Source organism: Alosa pseudoharengus, unplaced genomic scaffold (assembly GCF_046254945.1).
Source record: "Alosa pseudoharengus isolate Yale_2024_CS ecotype anadromous, Long Island Sound unplaced genomic scaffold, YU_APseudo_1.1 YU_APseudo_1.1_scf_5, whole genome shotgun sequence".
NCBI lineage: Eukaryota > Metazoa > Chordata > Actinopteri > Clupeiformes > Clupeidae > Alosa > Alosa pseudoharengus.
Window position 1 is genome coordinate 29,682,531 of NW_027468837.1, and position 22,720 is coordinate 29,705,250.

Genomic DNA, 22,720 nt, shown 5'->3' on the forward strand with positions numbered 1-22,720 from the left:
GAATGACAAGTTACCACAACTTTTGGAGGTGACATTGGTTATTAAAGGTTTGAATCCAAGCATTAAAATTGTGTAAAACATATGGTATTATTTTACCTGGATAAAATTAGTGTGTGGAAGATAAACCGGATTGAACAATAGTCAACTGGTCACAATTAAGAGAGAGAGAGTGCAGGAATGTCAATGCATTTCAGTCCTTGCAAGAAGGTGAAGATTTCAAAGTCAAGTTCATACAATAAGACGATGTGATTTATATTACAACCAATACATGAGAAAACAAAAAAGACAGTATATCAGGTAAAAAGACTAAAATAAATCAAATATGGGGAATATGAAACAAAACAATTAAATTAAATTATTTCAAATATTGAACAAAGAATGCGAAAACAGAATGTGGCTGGCCAGCGCAACTGTGCAGTTTACCTTGATGTTTTCCTGAGATGCTACATGCATGGACTGTAGAAGCCTATGTTTATGGCTACATGCATGCCTCAGTGCCCTGAAGTTCACGTGGTTGGGGAGTCTAAACCGTTGGGTTCAGAAATTCGCTAACGTTACAGATGGTGAGTGATATTTAAGATACCTTAACTTAACGTTAATGATGGAGTGTTTAATTAGTACTATCGTTAGATACAAAACATATCCAAAGGTTTGTCAGACAACTTTTATACAAATTTAAGAAGACATTATCAGAGTTGGCATTGACTTAGCTAACCTACTCTTTGCTAATAAATTAGCGAGATTGGCTTGTTAACGTTAAGTTAATTTAGCTACTAGGCCTGAGCATTACCTGATAATGGTGGCACGCCATTGTGTAAATGATTCCCTTTTATTTTCGCAATGAACGATGTTTTTCATGTGTATGTCATTTGTAACGTCATCTTGTTGTAGTGTATGTTTATTAAACTACCAATGGCTTTCTAACTCGTTTATTGTGTTGTTTTGCAAACTTAATGCTAGCTTGCTAATGTTGGCTGACGTTGGAGGCCTTCATATCTTCCTATCTTGGTAAATTTATGTCAGATGTCTTGAAGCAGTTGACAAATATAACTAGAACTATAATTACCATGATATGTAACTCGTGTTAGCTGTAGTTTTTGGTCAGCTGCATCAGAAATCCGACATACAAAGTGATGCCATACTGAATATTAAGCAAGCCTGTGTTTTTTTTCCTTTTTTTTTTTCTATCAGAGCATGATGAACCCAAGTAAGAAGAAAGGGAAACTTCTGAAGTTTGGTTGGCTTCGCACAGCTGGTGGTGCCTCCCCTCGTAAAATGAAGAAAAGTAATGGGGGCACTCCCCAGCCTACCCAGTGGGGAGAAGAGGGCAAAGACAGCACAGAGGCGCCAGACAGTCTTGGGAAAGTCGCCAACTTAAGGCTGACCAGCCCAACAGGAGAGCCCCTCAGTGCTCAAACAGTTCCAGTGGCCACACAATCTACTGAGAGCACCCCGAAAGGCCATCGGCATTTCAACAGGGCCAGGAAACTGTTTCATAAGCTTCAGAAAGGCAAAGGTTCCTCTGAGGTAACCACAGTAATGCACCCAGTAACCTCAAAATACACACATACCCTTGCCTGAATGCATGTTAAGCCTACAACAGAAAACCAAAGATTTGATAGTTTTCTCCACATGACCTGCGTCAGACCTAGAGACCAAAATGTGCGGTCAGTCAGTGTTTGTTGCAAATTTAGCTTTCATGTGTAGATTGGCGGGTCTCTTCTTTTCGTCAGGTGGAGTCAAAAGAGACTGGTTCAGCCCAAGCGGAAAGGTCAGAAATCAACACAATCAACACTCCCAGAAGAAGGAAGAAGAGGAAAGCATCTACTCTCAGGAAGCACTCATCACCAGCTTCGCCAGATATGCCCAGTCTGGAGCTGGACCCCAGTGCAACAGCCTTTGGGGGTCACCATTCAGCCCACAAGCCAGCAGAGTCTCTCAGCCGCGACCCAGGGCCCGCCTCACTGGTGTTTATTGAGACAGAGGAAGTAGAGGTCAAACCAGGAAACCGTAAAAAGGTGAGCAAGAGAGAGATAACGAGATAACCACAGAAATGTGAGAGAGAATGAGGGTTGGCATTTTTTCTTTTTCTTTTTTTGAGTAAGGGAGATTACTTTGGAGAGCAGGAGACTCTTGTGGAAGTTTCATGGGTCAAGATTGAATGAATAATGTCTGATTGTGCCCGATGCTCTTAGGCTGAGATCCGTGGTGGTTGCGACTCCCCTGACTGGTCAGATGCGGACGACCAGGTCGAGATTCGGGCTCTGTCGCAGGATGAGGGTTCTGAGCCACGGCATGCGAGAAGAGAGACGGAGATAATGACGACAAAGAAAGAACCAAACTTTAGTGATCGAGAATCTACCTACCATGATCACAGCTTCATCACACCAACAAGTTTTTCAATGTATCATTCAACAGTGACACCCAAGCATACCTGGTTTAGAGATGATGGAAGCCCTTCAACAATATCACCTAACCAGTCCTGGATTGGAGACAGTGGAAGCTCTTCAAGAATATCACCCAACCAATATTGGATCGGAAACAGTGGAAGCTCTTCAACAATATCACCGAACCAATCCTGGTATGGGAACAGTAGTACCTCTTCGAGAGTGTCACCCAGTCAGTCCTTGCTAGGGAGCAACGGCAGTCCTGTCAGCAATGGCTCCACTCACCTTAGCCCCTCTGTGATGCCATGGTGGAGCTACTGGGAGCAGCATCCCAATATCTGCGCGCCTTTCTCCCCAGATCCATTTGCTCTCCGCTCTGCCACCCCTTCCCCACAGTCATCTCAAGTCCAATCGTCCAGTCACTCCTCTTTAAGTGACGTCCTTGGCAACAGTCAGGCACCTGCATTGCAGGTGTCCCCTACCTGTTCAAGTGACCCTGCCCAGATGAGGATGACGGAGCCTCTGGGTTTCATTGATAGCCACTGCCACCTGGACATGCTGTATGGTAAGTTGGGCTTCCGTGGAACTTTCCAGAACTTCCGGAGTCGGTACAGCAGTAGCTTCCCGGCGGATTTCTACGGCTGTGTGGCAAACTTCTGTAACCCGCGCCTGACGGAGCTGGAGGGTCTGTGGGAAGGGCTTTTGGGCGAGGAGCTGGTGTGGGGCGCGTTTGGATGCCACCCCCACTTCGCCAAGGACTACTGTGCCAGGCACGAGCAGATCGTCCTGAGAGCTATGCGCCACCCTAAGGCAATAGCTTTCGGAGAGATCGGCCTGGACTATTCTCACAAAAACAACACACAGTATAGCAAGCAGAAAGAGGTAAGAAATGTTGGTTCAAGATTTACATTTACTCATTTAACGTTTTAATTCTGTGTTCTCTCTTAAATAATTTGTGTGTGTGTGTGTGTGTGTGTGTGAGAGTAGGTGTTTGAGAGGCAACTTCGGTTAGCTGTTTCCATGGGCAAGCCTCTGGTGATTCACTGTAGAGATGCAGATGACCATCTTATGAAGATTATGAAAAAGTGTGTCCCTCCAGACTACAAAATACACAGGTCAGTACATTTAATCATTCATTATGTAATGGACACTTATAAAACCATATGAAACCATTACAATATCACTGCATTCCTTTTGTGTGTGTGTGTGTGTGTGTGTGTGTTTACAGGCACTGCTTCACTAACAAATTCTCTGTGATTGAGCCATTTCTAACGGAGTTCCCAAACCTGTGCGTGGGCTTTACGGGACTGGTAACGTATACAAGGGCTGCGGAGGTTAGGGACTCCGTAAGGAGAATCCCTCTGGATCGCATTCTAATGGAGACGGATGCTCCTTACTTCTTGCCACGACAGGTGTGTGTTTGTGTACAGACACTGTATCTAGAGTGGCGTTTGAAAGTTTGAAGTCACTTTTACATTTCAGTTCTACTAGGCAGAAAAATAGGCCTCTGGACAATTATGTAGATATTCCATGAAAATGTAACTGGAATCATTTACAATATTAACAGTTACACTGTCTGTGTGTAATTATGGGTGTTCTTCTTGTAGGTGAGCAAGAGTGTGTGTAGCTTTGCCCACCCTGGGATGGGTAAACACATCTTGCAAGAGATAAGCATGTTAAAGGAGCAGCCACTCTCCACTGTCTTGCAAACAGTTTGTCAAAACACCGTAAAAATCTATGGTATGTAAGCATGATGACCACAGAACACTGCCCATAATCAGGACGTTGGCCTTCACAACAGCTGTGGTATGTTGCAAAGACTGACTTGGAAGGATATGGAAACCATTTGACGATACTGGCATGCCATAGTCAATCACATGGCCACTGTGCTGATTTTATTGTTTTGAAAAGTGACTGTAATCTGGAGGAACTTGATTTTCTTTTTAAAATACCTGGTGGACATAAAATGTAAGTTTCTGAGTTTGCATCGACACATGTTTAGGTTAAAACCACATTGGAAAAAAAATCATAATTTCCTGTTAAAAAAAAGAAAGAAATTGTTGTTAATATGTTAATGCAAGTCAGTAGGAGAGTCTTAAGAATATGTTTGCAGTTTTAGTGCAAAATGCTGGCATTGCCTTATAGTTCTTTATTAAAGATCAATGTATTTTAGTATTCCTTCATGTTGTTGTCACACTCGTCACACGTAAGTAGGTATGTGTAAGGAAAAGAGATGAAGGACTTGACTCCTGACTGATGAGGATAAATCCACCGAGAATAAAATGGAACATGAGGTTGCTTCATGACAGAATGCACAGCTGATTCTAAAAGAGAATTGGCTCTGTTCTTGTACAGTTCAAGGCCAAATTCTTTCCTGGAAAAGCCCTCTGCTGTCTGAGAAGTCTTTGAGCTACTTGTGTAAAGACCACAGTTGTATGAGAGGACAAACATAACACAGAGACATAACACAGGCACAGGTACTCATGCTTCAGTCAATTTTATTGATTGAAATTGTTTGATGTGTTATGGTATTGATGTGTTGGACAAACACACACTTCAAGAAAGCAGTAGGATCAGTCTGAAACACACAATAGAGGAGTCATGACTTATGTTATCAGTGTTTAGTTTTCCAGCACTCTAGTATTACATGCTGTCCTGCTAAAAAGAAGACATAGTACCAGTACTAGACTGAAAGCTCTTTCAATCATCACCGAAGCTCTGTTTTAGTCTTGGACAAGGCTTAATGATTGAGAATGGATAAGGATTTTGGTGTGGGCACGAGCTGTACATGATCTTCCTACTCACTTGCTGTGTCTCCCAGGATGCTGTCAAGGATTCTCTGTAAGGCAGAGCCGTGTTCTGCAAACTCGGCCTCAGTCAGAGTCAGGCCCAGTTGAAAAGGAGGACTGACCTGTTTGGTTATAGTTATAGTAAGAATGAATGTATAATGCCTCAGTAGTATTTGAGCACTTAGCACTTGTTAGAGTGTAGGTGCATATTAAATATATCTACATGACTGTACGTATTGTATACAGAATGTTTGTTATATGTATATCTATATGAGAGCGAGAGAGAGAAAGTGTGTGTGTATTATGTTCTTTAATGCAAGTCTATGTGTTAGTGTGTGTTATAAAAGAAGAAAACAAGGTATGTATCCTGAATCATGATTCCTTAGAGTGTGTACCAGAGTGTGGCCATCCTCTTGTGGAGTGTCTGGTTGAGCTGCAACACGGCGTCCAAGTCGAGGTGGCTTTCTGTCTCCTTTCCCCTAGAGTCACACACACACACAGAGTAAGGCACAGTAGGCAGCAGTCACTGCATTGGGGTTTAACTCTATTTAGTGTAAGATTTAGGCTTGTAGGCTCATCAACAGCCATCTCATTTACCTCACTTTAGTGTTTTGATATATAATTTCAATACAATTCACAGACAGACAGAACTATTTCGGAGCCAGATGTTAACCGGACAAGATGTTGGATGTACTCAATGTTTTTACATTAATATTTTAATTTGTTAAAACAACACTATAAGAATTGGTATTTATAACCGCTGTAATCAAAAAAGTACATGTTCTTGCACAGTACAAAAAAGTTATTGTCCAAACCAGGCATTGTAATGTATGATCATCAAAGGTTGAAGCTTTCATTTTAAAGTAAAATAACTATATAGTGTTGCTGTAACTAACAAAAAGGTTAAGCTCCAGAATGCACACACAGCAGTTTAGTACCGGAGGTCTCTGGGCAGGACTGAGGAAGCTGGAGCCACCTCTGACCGTCTCCATCAACAGCGCCAGAGTACATACGAGCATGATCATGCGACTGGCACGGCTGCCCATCAGAAACATGGCTAACGATGTTGGGTCTGTTGAGCTCAACTGAGAGAAAATAACACAGTAACACGGATGTCATAAATCTAACTGCTGACACATGCTGCAAGCATAGACAACAACTCTGGTTGATATTAATTGGAGGAGAGGTTCCATGAAAATGTAGTCTAAAATGTAAATATTTTGTGGTGATCGAAAGAGGGAGATGCACTTACCAGACAGGTGCTTACTGTTCTTTCCGAAGAGGTGAGACTTGTGTTCCTTTTATATATGTGCATTTTGAAAAGAATGAAAAGACTGCAAGTAAATAGCAACAGTTAAACAAACCAAATATATTTGGCCTCTTGCTTGTATCTGCAACAGATTGTGTGTGCAAATGTACTTAGTGGATAATACATTGGATACTTGCTAATGTAGGCTATGTTTAATGTGTGATATTGGTGTTAAATAAGCACATTATGTAGGTGTGTGTCTGCATGTCTGTGTTGTGTGTGTTGAGCGTTATCAGAAAAAAATCCAAACATGGTGCAAGTGGGCCTAAAAGCTTCTGAGATCTCTACTTAGTGAGTCAGGTCTGTCAGGAGCCCACAAATGTCCTGGTTGCCCCCTGAAAAGAAACACACAATGATACTAAAGTCTCTGATGATGCATAGACAGGACTTGAAACAAAGGTAGACATGTTAGGCTTTTTTTGTTGCTATCACCCTGGACCTGGTTGGCCCTCTGTCTGTCAAAAACAGAAGCTTTTATTTTGAAACAATATGTGGACAGTGGTGTCGTCATCGTGGCGTCGTTGACTTGTGTTGTGCACAAAGATTGGCTCCGCCTTAACAATCTTTGTTGTGCACTGTGCACACATGTGCTAGCAAGTTGTGTCAACCTTCCAGTAAAAGTTCAACCGTGGTGTACTTTAAAAATTAGTGGGTGCCATTTGGACTTGTAGCCTGAACATGGTTCGCTGTTTTGCACCCTGTTGTAATCATTATGCTGACGGTGGTATACGTCACCATTGTAAATTTTACAGGTTCCCCACAGACGACACAACGAGGCGTAGATGGGCCCGTGTCGTAGGGTAAGTACATCCAAGTATAGTAACCAGAGGGGATCAATGAATTCTGGTTAAACCACATCTTGAATGAATGTTCCTGGTGGATTTGTGTTTGGGCTGACATGATCAGCACGGCATGATCAAGCGCATAAAATTATTTTGGCATGCATAGGCCTACAGAAACAACAAACACTGAATGCAAAAGTCGATACTACTCATTTTGCCTCCTCATCCAACCTTCACCCGGTGCGCTATCTGTATCGCAAAGGCTTGGTCTAAATAAAAAGTGCAATGAAGATATAAATGCATACATGTTTAACTTTGTAGGCCTACCTATCCGAAAATACTGAGCACATACTGTTAAAATGACAGTGATGCTCAACATGATCTGATTCATAACAATGACTCCAGGAACTGCCATTTGGATGGCTCTGGCATGTTCATTGACTGTAGTATTTACTTTTGGGACATAAACTAAAGATTTTGAGCAGGTAATACATGTTCATGCCCTTCTTTGAATGCACTGTTTTGACCAATAATTATTAAGCTTTTTGTTCTTTGTTTCTTTTTGCTATAGACGCAGTGGTCGACAGCCTTCTATCACCTCCAGAATTTGCAGTTGTCATTTCCCAGAAGGGAAAGAAAGGGGTCCTACTCTTTTCAAGAACAAAGATGGGACCATTTGCATTGACCATAAAATACCCAAATACCGTCCTGTTAAGAAGCCTGTTTGTGCTGTAGAACAACCAACTACTCAAAATGTTCTTCCTGTAGAATCAGTGCGTTCTGTGAAAACAATCTCAAGCAATGATGTTCCTCTAATAGGAGCAATGATGAGTGTGGGAACAATCCTGACCAGCAATAGTACTCTTAAAGGGTCAATATGTAATGGCGAGGCAGTCATAATGAATTATATCCCTCCCGTCGAGTCCGTTCATATTGTATCACCAGTCTTAACCAAGATTTGTCCCAGTGTTGGCACTCAAACAAATAGTCAAGTCAATATTCTTCTGGAAACGGAGCTGAAAGATGTCAAGGAAGAGCTGAGAGTTCTAAAGCTGAAGCTGGCCAATGTTAAGAGCCAGTACACTCCCTCTCGACTGAGTGACGAGGTGGTTAAGATGGAGACAGGCCTTCCAGATAGAGACTGTTTTAATAAAATTGTTGAATGTGCCACTAGCTTGGAGGGCACCGTCAGCTACTTCGCTGGTTGGAAAGTTAAATGCCTTAGCGTTGCAGATCAGGTGTTTCTTACTTTGATGAAGTTAAGGCACAGTTATAAAGACTTCCACCTTGCAGCACTATTCAGTTGTAGCCAAGCAGTCATCAAAAATGTAGTCAACACATGGACAGACATTATGCAGGCGCTACTTCAGAACGACTACACAGCTACACCGAAAGGTTCAAAAGCTCAGAAGAAACAGAATATAACACTTGTCACAAATCCAAATTCACTGGTCATAAATCTGAATCTACAGGACACAAATCTGAATCCACTGGACACAAATCCGAATCCACTGGACACAAATCTAAATCCACTGGACACAAATCCAAATCCACTGGACACAAATCCGAATCCACTGGACACAAATCCGAATCCACTGGACACAAATCCGAATCCACTGGACACAAATCCGGATCCACTGGACAAAAGCTTACAAATAGAATCAACAAGTGATCACATTTTTGTCTTCCCATCTCATCCCATGCTGTTTTACTAAATTGTATGTTCAAGAATTTTGAATTTCCCCATACTATGGCTCAAGTGAACATATGGTGTTCTCATTTGAGCACAAAACAACACAGTTATATTTTACCTTGTGTAAGTAAAAGTCTAATTAATTAGTAAAGTTCTGCCCTCGGATCTTTTTTTTCCTCTTGTTTTTATTTCAGTTTTACAACAGGTCAATATATTGAATTATCTGATGGTTTCAATGTCCAGATTTATCTACATTAACAAATGTGCTACCCCTTAGTGGCATGCTTGTTTAACCCTGGCCTAACAATAAACAATGTATTTTTCTTTTATATTTATGCAGTGTTAGGGAAAAGGTTTTTAATATATACATATTTTATTTATTTGTAAAGGATTCAGATCATTGCATCATACCATCATATCACAAACATGGTTAAATATGTGTCCAGGGAGGAAAGTTAGGCACCTGCTTTCCGCCCAACTTAATTCTCAGGACTCAGCAAGTGGAGGAGGAAGGTAGTAGTTACTGACTTCATTAGAGAAATGTGAGGATGGAAGACTTCCCAAAACAGTTTGCCAAATTCTTAGATAGATAGATAGATAGATAGATACTTTATTGATCCCTAAGGGGAAATTCAAAGGTCTCAGTAGCATACAGACATCACACACAACATGCACTTACAGCAGAAATGGTAAGTATAAGTATAAACATAACCAAACTCTACTGTACAATAGAGACAGTAGAAGATAAGAAAAACAACTAAACGAAATACTAAATATACTATATAAATTAAATAAAAAAATCCACAGTGTGCTTGAGGGTGATCAAGCATGAGATGCTTGCAGTGACAGGGCCGGGATTGGCCTGTTCTGTGTGCATGGTGAGGTGCTCAAGAGAGTGAGTGTCATAGGTGCAAAAAGTAGTCCAACAGTAGTCCTTTAGTTGTATGTGCATGGTAAGGTGCTCAAGAGAGTGAGTGTCATTGTGAAGGTGCAAAAAGTAGTCCCAACAGTAGTCCTGTAGGTATGTGTGCATGGTAAGGTTCTCAAGAGAGTGAGTGTTGAGGTGAAGGTGCACCCTGTCAGTGCAAGAACAGGTTAAGGTAATAGGGTTACAGCCATTCAGTATTGTTGCAGAAGTCATTGGTCATGTGTGCTAATATAGCATGAAAAACAGTGTGGCAGTAAAACAGTAGTAAAAACACTAGGCTGTGGACATTAGTAAAACAGTAGTAAAGCAGTAGTGGGCAGTCAGTACTCAAACATGGAGAGGGTGGAGAGGCAGACAGACTAAGCAGAGAAGTCTATCTCTCCTCTTCCCTTTAGTGAAGCATTGAACTGTTCAATGGCCCTGGGGACAAATGACTTCCTCAGCCTTTCAGTTGTGCATGGCAGTGAGCGAAGTCTCCAGCTGATCAAGCTCTTTTGCTTTTTAATAGTGCTGTGGAGTGGATGACATTCATTGTATGTTGATCAGTTTGTTCAGGGTCCTTTTGTCAGATATTGAAGTGATGCACTCCAGTTCAGCTCCCACTACAGAGCCAGCTTCCCTTACCAGCTTGTAGGTGAAAGAACAATTATATTCATTGGCTTGGGGTATCAGCCACAAAGAAATGGAATAGAGGTTCAATGTTTCTAGACAGTTTAGGCTGATTCTCCCCAAGTACCAGGGGAATTTAAGACGTGCAGTACCAGTTGTAACCGATAATGGCGGTAGCGCACTGCAGTACTACCAATTCTGCCAGAGAAGAAGATGTGATTCAGTCTATTTTTTTACTGTTAATGGATTGGATTCACCACTATATGCTCAACTGATGTCCATGTGTGGGTAATCAGCTTGGATTTCATATCTCCATAATGGACAAAAAGAAGCAGTTTAACGTTACAGCCTCGTCGGTAAGGACATTAGACTAGCTCATAATCTTATTTTATATTGTTTGTCTAACAGATAGCTAGCAGCTAGCACGAACTAGCTGAGTAGCATAGTGACATTTACAAAGATTACTTAGTGTCAGAAAGTGTCAGAAGACAGGATGAAAGTCTTGAATATTTTTTGTACTTTAGCAGCCAAGGTACAGGCGTCATAGCTAACGTTAACGTTAACTTTCAGCTTTCAGTGGGAAAAGTTAAGTATCATATTGTTAGTTTATATTTAATAATGGTCGTCTAGCTAACTGTGTTTGTACTAAGTAATATGTAGCCTAACCTCATGCTTTGTATGATCTACTCATAAATCGATTGATTGCTGCCAAGGCCAACGTGTTGGTTCAGTGTTTGTATACAAAATATTTTAACTCTTTTTGAACTTGAGCACTTGAACGTTTGAGAGTTACTAGAGTTGGACAGAATGATCAGTGCAGCATCATGTAGGCTACAAATGAAACTATACATAGATTGTTTACATACTATTTTATTTAATATATGACATCTCAAATACTTGTCCTCTTAGCTGGTGGATCTGAAGGCAGAGCTTTACAGGAAACAGCAGGAGTTTCGACAGGAAAAGATCACCCAACATGGAGGAACTTCTGCTGCTGGGTCCGCCGACAGACCAAAGCTTAAGGTAACAGATATCACTTGTATGCATTTGTGGTCAGATGTGCTTCTTCTGGGTAGATTGTTGATTGTGTGTGTGTGCACGGTGTGTATAAGTAGAAGCCCAGCATCTGGAGTAAACAGAATGAAGGCGTGTCTGCACGTGCTCAGAAGGATGTGGAACTCCGTGCAGAGGAGGAGAATAATCTGGACAAATCAAAGTGAGTTGGATTAGGGAACTTTGTGTTTTATGTAGTCTCTACTGTTCCACACCACGAACAGAGAATCACATGAATTTAGTGTGAGGATACAAGAAGTTTAATAACTTTTTTTTTTACCATACTACTATCCAGTAGGTTATAACTTCCACTGAATTACCAACTGATTATGTGATGACATAATCTTACAGAAATGGGTATAGTATTCATGCTGCATCAAGTACTGTTCCATTGCTTACTTGTGTATTCGTTCTGCATCCTTACAGAAAGAAACTGGAGGAGAAGGCTCGTATCTATGAGCAGATGACCAAAGGAGATTTCCCAGGTCCCCTCTAGCTTTCTATTCATTCATTCTATTCAACGCACACACACACACACACACACACACACACACACACACACACACACACTCCCACTCCCACATATGACATAATAGTGGCTTATTTATATGAAATTGAGGTGAATTGTATATTCTAGCGTGTGGTTATTTGTAAGTCTCTCTTGTACTTTTTCCAGATGAGGAGACGGAGGGACTTTTCCTGGTGGACTTCACCCAGAAGATCATTGACCAGAGAAGAGATGCACTTGCAAACACCTCGAGTGCGTACAGAGACGGGGAAGAAGAGGACCAACAAATTCCAGTTCCTCCCCCTCAGAACCCTGATGAAGAATGGTAACCTTTCTTTCTTTACAAAACGTAATCCAATGTGATCTAATGTGACCGGAAGTTATTTAGTCTAGTGATTTAGTCTAGTTATTTTAGTACATTTAAAACTTGAAGTTGAAATGGACCTTAAAGGTTGTATCAGTGATAGCGGGGATACGTCACTTCTGTTGATGTTCAAACAAAACAGAGAGCTAGCTCGCTACTCCCTCCCCCTCCCTCCCGTGCAATTAAAACTGTCCTAACGCGCATCTCGTCGGTTATTGTTTGAAACACTTTATTTTGCCTTTGAGTGGGTTGCCAACCCGTGTTTGTAGCAAATGATTTTGTGTACAGATCTCGGAGCCTAGGCTGCCTACAGAGGCGCATTTTTTTGACGGCCTGCTTATGGAACAGACAGCTAGTGGATCGTTAGGAAAGATTAGATGAATGTGATCGTCTATGTTCACGTCTGATGAAGGGCTTGAGTTGGCCCGAAACGTCACGATAAATAAACTATAACTTGGGAGCATATACTGGTGTTGCGGACTTTTTTCCCCTCTCTCTCATCGTCTATGTTTGGGCCTTTTTTGGGCCTGAAATCCCTGATACAACCCTTAACACCTGAAGTTTGGGTCATGTGTTGACTGAGGCATGAGTCATTGTTTTGAGCCTTCTGTCTGCCACACAGGGTGGAATATGTTGATGCCCTGGGAAGATCACGCAAATGTTTGAAGAAAGACTTGCCAAACTTTCAGAAAATGGACCAGGATTTTCAGAAAAGCAGGTAAGCCTTTGATAAGCAGCAGATTGAACTCTCCTCAGAGCTGCTCATCCCTTAGACACCACAGACCATTGCTGTGCACAAGTACCGCTACTGTCTCTTGAAGCTTGAAGTTTATCTACTGGACGTTTATCATGTGATCTCTTACATCACACATAGAAGACAGACAAAATACAAAGGACTCACAAATGTATTAAGAAATGCTGACTGCTGATTGCATTTTATTTAGCTAAAATGTCCTAAGAGATGCCAACTGCTGATAGCCTTGGCTTTGTGGTAGATTTCCCTTGTTGCCTAGACTGCATTATTGTGTCTACATATACAGAATATGCACTGTGTGTGTGATTGTACTGTAGGTTGGGTAGCGGTGATAAGAGTCTGCTCTCAGAGGACATGCGGAGAGAGATCCAGAGGGAGCAGTGGGCAGAGGAGGAGGAGGAGAGCATGAAGAGACCCATAGGGCCCATTCACTACGAGAACATCAGGGAACAAGGTGTGTGTGTGTGTGTGTGTGTGTGTGTGTGTGTGTGTGTGTGTGTGTGTGTGTGTGTGTGTGTGTGTGTGTGTGTGTGTGTGTGTGTGTGTGTGTGTGTGTGTGTGTGTGTGTGTGTGTGTGTGTGTGTGTGTGTGTGTGTGTGTGTGTGTGTGTGTGTGTGTGTGTGTGTGTGTGTGTGTGTGTGTGTGTGTGTGTGTGTGTGTGTGTGTGTGTGTGTGCGTACATTTTAAAGTTGTTTACATAGATATCTCACTTTTTAACTCTGTGTCCGGTTGTTCTCTGTCTGACTAATTTTACTGTAAGATGTTGTACTGGGTAAAAGTCATAGCTAAGGGAGTGTGTGTGGCTGTGTGTGTTTGCCAGAGGCCAGAGAGCTGGGTGTTGGCTACTTTTCGTTTGCCCAGGATGAGGAGCAGCGACGGAAACAGAGGGAAACCCTGGACATGCTCAGAGATCAGGTACGACAAACAAACCACCACAAGGGTCACCACATCAGCAGCCTAAATCACCCCTTAATGTTCTTCTGTGTGTTCCTCTTCTCCAACTGCATCTGTACCCCCCCCCCCCCCCAACACAACACAAAACAACACAACCACTACTCTCTCTGTGTCTCTGTACTCCTACCCCCCCCCTCCTCCCTACTCACTATTGGTGTGTGTGTGTGTGTGTGTGTGTGTGTGTGTGTGTGTGTGTGTGTGTGTGTGTGTGTGTGTGTGTGTGTGTGTGTGTGTGTGTGTGTGTGTGTGTGTGTGTGTGTGTGTGTGTGTGTGTGTGTGTGTGTGTGTGTGTGTGTGTGTGTGTGTGTGTGTGTGTGTGCGCGCGTGCGCGCGCTCCTCTCCTGTCCTATCAGACCACAGACCAGCGCAGTAAGAGGGAGCGACTGAAGGAGAAGAGGAAGGCCCTGCTGGAGGCTCGTCTGGCCAAAGTGAGGATGAGGAAGATGAAGAAGAGCAAACTGGATGGAACCGAGGAGGAGTCAGGTGCGCTGGGTTGGTGGGGAGCTCATGACGATTTTGGTCATCAGACAGTTAGACAGCCTTATGGCATTATATTATCTATACTCAATGACATATCAAAACTGAGATCACCAACAATCACTATGTGTATGTTTGATGTATATACTGTGTGTGTGTGTGTGTGTGTGTGTGTGTGTGTGTGTGTGTGTGTGTGTGTGTGTGTGTGTGTGCTTGTCTTTATCACAAAATGGGGACTTCGACCTGACAAAGTAGTCACGGGGTGGGGACCGCTGGAATGGTGGGGACTTACACTTGGTCCCCATTATGTTTTTCCTTTAGATGAGCCTAGAACAACATTGCCAACTGCCTAGATACAAAATTTTAGGTTGGCCTATATGTCATGAAATTTTGAAAATGTGTGTTTTGTGTGTGTTTTGGGGTGCTCAGTACCGCCAACCCATGACCAGACACTGTAACTGCATATCTCTCTCACACACACACACATATGGACATCTACCAATCAGATCCGAGAAATCAGAATATGCAAATGAGTAGATCGCATCATCGAAAGACCGCCAGAAAACCAAAAGCAGAAGAAGAAGCATCCACCATTTTGGGAACAGCGATATTTTTTCTACAGATCTTTACTATTTTATGGAACATCATCCAACTTCACAGATAAAAAGTAAGTTTAATTAAATTGCGAGAGTAAATGTTAATTGTAGATTGTCAAATAACAATGCATGCCTAACTGCTGTAAGTGTTAATGTTCAGGGTCAAGGGGAGCACATGTAGCAGCAAGTAGCCTAGCTTATAGCTAAATTGCATGTTAAGATGGTTGCCCTATCATTGAGAGTAGCATGGTGAATTCTTTAATTATGCACTTGTATAATATGGGTAAAATGAGTTATGAATGCTGGAATAAAGTTCTTGATAGTATTCTATGTGCATGTAGATATCACACTTCTCATACCTAGTTTTGACATTACAAAAAAGGTAAGTTAAGTATAACTTTGCATTCAGAAAATGTAATGTTATCAGACTTCATTTGACTAATCGTCATTTTCTCAAACTTCAGAGGAAGGACAACCATGCCAGCAGCAACAAAAGGTAAATACCTATTACTACAGCATATTGTATCAGTTTATACACATTAAGTCGAAATGTTTGAACAAAGAAAAAACAAATGAGGGCGAGGGAAGTCAAAAGGCTACATAATGCATGGTGGGCTAGCTTCAGTAGATGTCAGGTCTTTTTTATCTGTAGGCAGTTTCAAAGCAGTTGGTAAACGCTAGTTGTGGTTGTTAAATTTGACTACGTAAATATTGTGTTTGTTTTTATGCCTTACTCCTAAGACATACTTTCACAAAACCTGGTGTTATATTGGTTAAACTAACACCACGTTTGTAGTTGCTAGCACATTATGCTAGGCAGCTCATATGCAAAGATGGCTAAGTAAATTGTAAAAGTGAGCCAGCATAATGTGCTAGCAATTACGAATTTGGTGCACATTGAGTTAGCAACAGTTCATTTCCCTTGAAGGAATAACTTCTGCTGTCCAAATGTGGTAAACTGACACGATACAAATCGTTTAATATAAATGTCTTCATTTACAGATTAACATGCTAACGTTACAACGAAGACAAAATCCCATGCGCGAAGCATGTGACCATGCACGTAATTGCAGAGACACTGAAATGCTGGAAGCTAAGTTCATTAGCCCTAAAAAAGGTATGTAATATTTTAAACCGGAAACAGCAGGAAAACAGAAATGTTTGCTAACAGCTCAGAACTCTGTAAAAGATGTTCAGTTGTGTCTTGAGATCTACTTATTCCTCCACAAGGCGCTATTTTAAAAACTAGCTTCAGGCAGGCAGTGTCATATTCAAGTTCACAGACTACAGCAATTTGTTTGTTCAAGTAATTCTGCGCTGGTTTTGAGTTGTGTAGGTTGCAGTATAAAGTGAGAGTGTTATCATGTAAAAGTGTTGAGAGTTCGCCGACATGCTGCAAACATTTAACATATGTCCCCGCTCGATAGTGGTAAGAATATGCTTAATTTATGTGTCAGCCTGTGTGCTGTTTGTTTACACTGAGCAAAGGTCACAGTCATTTGCGTGTGAACAGTAAGACTCAACCGTGGATAAATTCGGCGTTAACAAATGGTCTCCTTCACATGCGGTGAAGGCATAGCACAGACAAGCTCACAAGACGCTGTGAACTTTTGTCGAACACTTTGGTCGTTCGCATGTTTGTTTGATGTGTAAAGGCGACGTGATGTCGGGTATTACATTCACATCAAGCCAGAGGTAATCATGCATGCCTGTGTATGCGCGTGACTACATGTTTATTTACTGGTTTGACTAAGATTTGCAGTCAGGACGCTTTCTTGCTTGTTAATGTAGGCTACACCTGTTGAGAGTTCGCCTACATGCTGCAAAAACATGTCCCCGCTATTGGTAAGAAATATGCTTAATGTTTCAGTCTTGTGCGCTGTTTTTGGATACTGAGCAAAAGTCACAGTAATTTACGTGTTAACAGCAAGTAATTCAAACTGAACCGTGGATAAATTCGGCTTTAACAAAGTCGTTGTCTCGTTCACATGCGTTGAAGGCATACGTTGTACGTCAATGTTGCAATACATTTCAAGGAGCTGCATGAATAACGGAAGGCGTGAATGAAGTGGCCACTGTATGTAGCACAGACGAGCTCTCAAGAAGACGCTGTAAACTTTTTGTCGAACACTTTGGTCGTCGGCAGGTTTGTTTCATAGATGTGTAAATGCTGGCGACGTGATGTATATAATCACTTGTAGACTTCACACCAGTCATGCCTGTGTAGCAGCTACAGTAGGCTATGCTCGTGGCTACGTTTATTTAGTGGAAATTTGAGTAAGATTTGCAGTCAGGACACGATTTCTTGCTTGTTCATGCTCAAGATTAGAAAATAATGCGTATAATCGTGTGCTTTGAAGTGTTACTTTTAAACATGGAGTGAAGATGGCTTGATTCAAAGATTATGTTTCAAGAGATTGTGGACTTTAGCTTAGGCCATCGATAACAGTATTAATATACTGCAAAACTGCTGCTTATCTAATACAATCTAACCAAGTGTTATTAATCTTATATCAAGATCAGAAACTATATGCCATGGTATTGTTTTCAGTATAATGAGTTATACAGAGTATCTAGACCCCTCTAGTTTCTGATCTTGAGGGTTCCCTCTCAGTAACAACGTGAACAACGCACATCACACACTCACCAACCAATCCTGAACAGTTCGGACAGTGTATGACATCTAGGTGTAGATGTGAAATGTACAAAGTGTATGACATCTAGGTGTAGATGTGAAAAAGTTAACTTTCAGTTCAAAAGCAGCGGTAGCATAGGCTAGTGTTGTTCAACAATGAGCTAGGTTAATAGATGGAAGCAACACAAATAGCAAGGGATCTTCAAATTAAAGTTACAACGATATCTGTGCCTTAGGCAGAAGGGATACTGTCTATGTACACATCTGACTGTTTGAAAATGACAGCGCAAATGCGCACTTCTCACTCTCCACACATGCATTTCTCGTGGTAAATGTTTGTCTATGCTTCCCCTCCAGATTGAATTTTACATTACATTTACGAGATCTTAGCATTGAGGCAGATATAGAATGATCAAGCCAAATAACAGGCCATGATGAATGCTCTGCAAATAGGCTAAAATAAATCAACTGATGTACCCTATTTAGATGTGTTGAATTTTGTTGTATGCACACTTTTCCCTATGAGAAACTTTACTAGTAGGCTACTGGCAATAATTCAAAACTACTTTCACCTCTGCTTTTACATGCAAATTTAAAATAGAAACCACTTGTGAATAACCAAGATTTTTTTCATGCGGGTATAATTTACAGGGATTGGACTGGTATGATTTATCATAGCCTACTTTATCATACTGGCATGATTTAAAACATAGGGTGAAAGTGAGAATTCATGAAGCACTTTTGAGAAAATGTCAAAATATTGAGATATATATTCTATATTGTCAAATAGACTAAAAATATTGCAATATTATTTTTAGCCATATCGCCCAGCCCTAACTGGTTCCTGATTTAAGGCCTAAGTTTATATGCTCATGTATGCTGATGAAGTTTTTTGTACATTTCTGACCCACATTCTGTTTTTCAGGCCGTGGTGTCTTTACCTTAGCACCATTCCAGCAGGGTGATTTCGTGGTTGAATACAGAGGAGTAATCATTGATGCAGTAGAAGCTCAGCATAGGAGGAAAATCTACCATAAAGCTTGCTGTGTCTTTTTGTTTGACTTTAAATGGAAAGGCAAATGGTGGTGGTAAGTTTTAGGCTAATAGGTAAAGTGCTACTGCCAGTTCCAGAGGTCTTACTAAATGTACTAACTGGATTAAAAAAAACTGTAAAACTCTTAGGGCGTTAGAAAATGAGCCTATTTCTCAAAAAATTGGAGTGTTCCTTCAAAAAATTGCTCTTGTTGATTTTAATGCATTTTCCAGCATTGACGCAGCATTGGAAGACAACAGTCTTGGGAGATTGGTGAATGATGACCATAAGACTCCTAATTGCCGCATGAAGTTAATTGAGGTTGATGGTAAACCACATCTCTGTTTGTTGGCCATGGAGAAATGAGGTGAGATCTAGCAGCGTTAGCAATTTCTGTTTAAAATAATAACTTTATTAGATTTAAATTAGAATAATAGCTTTCTTCGATTTCTGTGTACTGCTTTTCAGTTTACAAACACCTGTACTTTGCTTGCATGGTTTTATTAATCACTGTCCCAACCTGTGAGTGATCCCTTTCTTAGTTAGCGTGCTTCCATCCAACTTGCTAATGCACATTTTATCTATTCGAATGGAAACAACGTGAAATGCACATCAAAATTTTGAATGCGCATCAATATTTGATTTGCTAGAGGGGGGGTGGATCCACTCTCGATGCGCATAAGGTATAATGCGAATAAAGTTGATGGAAACAGTTTATTCGCATTGCGTTATGTAACCTTCAGAGAATCTCAGCCATCTCTGGCGCTTCCCCAACATTAGGCAACTTAATGTGCTCTCTTGCTTGTTCCTGTAGAATAAAACAAATTGAATTCACACATCGGTGCACAGTTGTTTTGCTGACGCCAAAGTTTTCAATAACAACTCTGTATTCGGAACACGTCGCAAGTTTATGCAACATGCCATTCCTGTAGAAAACCTGTAGCCCAATTAAATGCCTGCAGGTATGACTGCTTTAACAATAGAATGATAGGGTAAAATATCATTCCTGAATACTGAATATCATAATATATTAGCCTAAAATTAATGTGCAGTAAGCAGAATGTAGGCATGGCTGCATGTGACATTTCTACAGATCAGAATGATATATGCCTAACAACTGTTTTGAGTTAAGGCTATAGTTAAGCTTATTGAACACAGACATTTACATCGATAGTCTGGTGTTATAATTTATTTGCCTCGGGTGTACTGTGGAGTGGGTAAGACTGTTTTTAGTGGCAGGCTAACACATACTGATCACTTGCGCTAGCCTAGCACCTGCGAACTCTGCAACTAGAACTATTCTACCTCAGCTTGCTATGCATTGTCATTATTGAAGTTGAGTATGTTTGTGTGTAGGGTTTGTAGGTTTTTTTAAGATTTCTTTCACTTAGTCCCCACAACTAATGCTTTATCCTTTCTTAACTTGCTTCTAATTATCATATTGAAGTCAGGTTTGTGTGTAGGGCCTTCATGGTTTCTTGCACCCGGTCCCTATAACTCATGTTAAATAAAATAATGAAAGATGGCAATCTAAGTGCAAGGTGAAAGTGTTTAGAAGGTTGTTATGACTGACGGTCTATTTATAAGGTACACGTTAACACTTTGTGCCCATGTCTTTCTCTTCTTATCAAGGGTGAGGCTGCCACTTGCAGCTTGGAAAATGTGCCTTCTACCAGTGACCTCCCAACATCTGCCACTCAGGTAACATAATCAGTCTTTGCCTGTTGTGGAAATAGTATTGTGAAGCAGAATTTGACGGTCATTAGGTAGGCTAGGGCCACAGTAATAGCGCTGGTGCTTACACCTCATGTGAAACTAGTTTGTCCAGCTATCGTTCTGCTCACTTTAACATAACTCCTGGAGCTGTATGTAAACTATTGCTAACTAGCTAGTTAGCCACTAATTTGAATTACATCATACTAGGAGAGAGAAAATGCCAGGCAGAAAGTAACCATTCTTGTCATCTCATGAGAGAGGCTGCTTGTATGTCTGTTAGCACTACTTTGCTAGCCTAAGTAACATTAGCAATGGGTACAGTTTATAGCATACATGCACTGTTTTAAAAAAAGATACAAATCTAAGTGCAAGGTGAAGGTGTTTAGAAGGTTGTTATGACTGACGGTCTATTCATAGGGTACATGTTAACACTTTGTGCGCATGTATTTCTCTTCTTATCAAGGGTGAGGATGCCACTTGCAGCCTGGAAAATGTGCCTTCTAGCAGTGACCTCCCAACATGTGCCACTCAGGTAACATAATCATGATGTGTCTGTTAGCACTACGTAGCCAGCCTAAGTAACGTAACCTTTGGGTACAGTTTATAGCATACAATTTCTTCCCCTTTGTCTTGCAATATATGTAGTCTTTGCTTTCACTTGATTCCAACAACTGATATATCCTATTGAAGCTGAGAGTAGGCCAGGGCTTTTTGAATTCTATCAATTGGTCCCCACAACTGATGTTTTATCCTACCTCACTTTGATTCTAACTGTTTTATTGAAGTGAAGTGTGTGTAGGACCGCTTGAGATGCCTTTAGTTGGTCCCCACAACTTTGTGTGTGTAGGACTTTTTCAATTGGTCCCCACAACTCATGTTTTATCCTACCTCAATTTGATTCTATCTGTTTTATTGAAGTGAAGTGTGTGTAGGACCGCTTGAGATGGCTTTAGTTGGTCCCCACAACTTTGTGTGTGTAGGACTGTTTCATTTGGTCCCCACAACTGATGTTTTATCTTACCTCACTTTGATTTTAACTGTTTTATTGAAGTGAAGTGTGTGTAGGACCGCTTGAGATGCCTTTAGTTGGTCCCCACAACTTTGTGTGTGTAGGACTTTTTCAATTGGTTCCCACAACTCATGTTTTATCCTACCTCACTTTGATTCTAACTGTTTTATTGAAGTGAAGTGTGTGTAGGACCGCTTGAGATGCCTTTAGTTGGTCCCCACAACTTTGTGTGTGTAGGACTTTTTCAATTGGTCCCCACAAGTGATGTTTTTACAGTCCCTCAATTTTAAGTGTTTGGCAGTAGCTGAGTGTATTCCGTGCCTTTTCAAAGGGGTCGGTCAGGATTCTAGACATAGAACCTCATTTTCAAGTTAGCAAGTGTGATATTTATCAGTGGAGACTGTTTTCAGCACGTTTTATCCAGTCCTTCTAGTTGCAGAGTTGCAAGTCAACAGTATGTGTTAGCCTGCCAGTAAAAACAGTCTTACCCACTCCACAGTGCACCCGAGGCATATCAATTATAACACCAGACTATCGATGTAAATGTCTGTGTTGATAGAATACTGTTAGAAATAAAATTACCCTTGCATTGCATTGCAATAGTTATACTTTGTTCCCTGAAGTTGGTAGTAGGCATATAACCAACGGCAGCGGCAGCGGCGGACTGATATTACCTAGGCTACTACTAGGTGTCCCGATTGGAGTGCGCTTCTCTGTTTACTTTTCGGCGCAGTACTACTAACCAGAGCAAGTAAAATTCTGCCGCTGCTTAGAAACTAGTCCCTCAAAATGTAATGCGATCATTTAAAATGCAAGGATAGAATAATGTTAGAAATAAAACTATCAACACAGACATTTACATCGAAAGTCTGGCGTTATAATTTATTTGCCTCGGGTGTACTGTGGAGTGGGTAAGACTGTTTTTAGTGGCAGGCTAACACATACGGATGACTTGCGCTAGCCTAGCACCTGCGAACTCTGCAACTAGAAGGACTGGATGAAATATGTTTAAAACGGTCTCCACTGATAAATATCACACTTGCTAACTTGGAAATGAAGGTCCTATGTCCAAAATCCTGAACCACACCTTTAAATTCCTTTGTATGGTCTTCACAACTGATCAT

At 41.2% G+C, this 22,720-nt stretch overlaps 4 protein-coding genes and 1 long non-coding RNA gene across 5 annotated transcripts in view; 4 read left to right on the forward strand and 1 right to left on the reverse strand.

Annotated features, from left to right (window-relative positions):
* Positions 1–1,194: 1,194 nt before the first annotated feature.
* Positions 1,195–4,932, forward strand: tatdn2 (TatD DNase domain containing 2). Its single transcript, XM_076267732.1, has 6 exons — positions 1,195–1,527; positions 1,734–2,018; positions 2,196–3,269; positions 3,375–3,502; positions 3,616–3,799; positions 3,995–4,932. The coding sequence occupies exons 1-6, from the start codon at positions 1,195–1,197 to the stop codon at positions 4,133–4,135; spliced, it is 2,145 nt and encodes a 714-aa protein (XP_076123847.1). The 3' UTR covers positions 4,136–4,932.
* Positions 4,933–6,827, reverse strand: ghrl (ghrelin/obestatin prepropeptide). Its single transcript, XM_076267733.1, has 4 exons — positions 6,429–6,827; positions 6,115–6,261; positions 5,572–5,655; positions 4,933–5,298 (listed from the first exon to the last, which is right to left on the reverse strand). Exons 1-4 carry the CDS (start codon positions 6,489–6,491, stop codon positions 5,185–5,187), a joined length of 408 nt encoding a protein of 135 aa, XP_076123848.1. The 5' UTR covers positions 6,492–6,827; the 3' UTR covers positions 4,933–5,184.
* Positions 6,828–7,100: 273 nt separating this feature from the next.
* Positions 7,101–9,057, forward strand: LOC143104119 (uncharacterized). Its single transcript, XM_076268064.1, has 2 exons — positions 7,101–7,285; positions 7,839–9,057. The coding sequence occupies exons 1-2, from the start codon at positions 7,164–7,166 to the stop codon at positions 8,980–8,982; spliced, it is 1,266 nt and encodes a 421-aa protein (XP_076124179.1). The 5' UTR covers positions 7,101–7,163; the 3' UTR covers positions 8,983–9,057.
* A 1,656-nt stretch (positions 9,058–10,713) lies between these two features.
* The window catches only part of ccdc174 (coiled-coil domain containing 174), a 41,558-nt gene continuing 29,551 nt past the window's right edge, over positions 10,714–22,720 (forward strand). The window contains exons 1-9 of the mRNA XM_076267486.1: positions 10,714–10,853; positions 11,407–11,520; positions 11,613–11,713; positions 11,977–12,035; positions 12,227–12,383; positions 13,045–13,140; positions 13,494–13,630; positions 13,997–14,091; positions 14,484–14,613. Coding sequence (XP_076123601.1) covers positions 10,815–10,853; positions 11,407–11,520; positions 11,613–11,713; positions 11,977–12,035; positions 12,227–12,383; positions 13,045–13,140; positions 13,494–13,630; positions 13,997–14,091; positions 14,484–14,613 — 928 coding nt within the window. The 5' untranslated portion in view covers positions 10,714–10,814. The remainder of the gene's footprint in view (positions 10,854–11,406; positions 11,521–11,612; positions 11,714–11,976; positions 12,036–12,226; positions 12,384–13,044; positions 13,141–13,493; positions 13,631–13,996; positions 14,092–14,483; positions 14,614–22,720) is intronic.
* Positions 16,230–20,567, forward strand: LOC143103701 (uncharacterized). The gene is made up of 4 exons (XR_012982938.1): positions 16,230–16,320; positions 18,764–18,926; positions 19,105–19,238; positions 20,504–20,567. It is a non-coding gene; the product is annotated as an uncharacterized LOC143103701 (long non-coding RNA).

What these genes read in the sequence shown, in the direction of transcription:
- tatdn2 (XM_076267732.1), top strand. Translation starts at nt 1,195, where the DNA reads ATGATGAACCCAAGTAAGAAGAAAGGGAAACTTCTGAAGTTTGGTTGG. An exon ending in AAGGCAAAGGTTCCTCTGAG is followed by an intron (nt 1,528 to 1,733) that starts GTAACCACAGTA and finishes TCTTTTCGTCAG; the next exon opens with GTGGAGTCAAAAGAGACTGG. An exon ending in AACCAGGAAACCGTAAAAAG is followed by an intron (nt 2,019 to 2,195) that starts GTGAGCAAGAGA and finishes CGATGCTCTTAG; the next exon opens with GCTGAGATCCGTGGTGGTTG.
- ghrl (XM_076267733.1), bottom strand. Translation starts at nt 6,491, where the DNA reads ATGCACATATATAAAAGGAACACAAGTCTCACCTCTTCGGAAAGAACA. An exon ending in GAACAGTAAGCACCTGTCTG is followed by an intron (nt 6,262 to 6,428) that starts GTAAGTGCATCT and finishes ATTTTCTCTCAG; the next exon opens with TTGAGCTCAACAGACCCAAC. An exon ending in AAGAGGATGGCCACACTCTG is followed by an intron (nt 5,299 to 5,571) that starts GTACACACTCTA and finishes ATAACCAAACAG; the next exon opens with GTCAGTCCTCCTTTTCAACT.
- LOC143104119 (XM_076268064.1), top strand. Translation starts at nt 7,164, where the DNA reads ATGGTTCGCTGTTTTGCACCCTGTTGTAATCATTATGCTGACGGTGGT. An exon ending in AGATGGGCCCGTGTCGTAGG is followed by an intron (nt 7,286 to 7,838) that starts GTAAGTACATCC and finishes TTTTTGCTATAG; the next exon opens with ACGCAGTGGTCGACAGCCTT.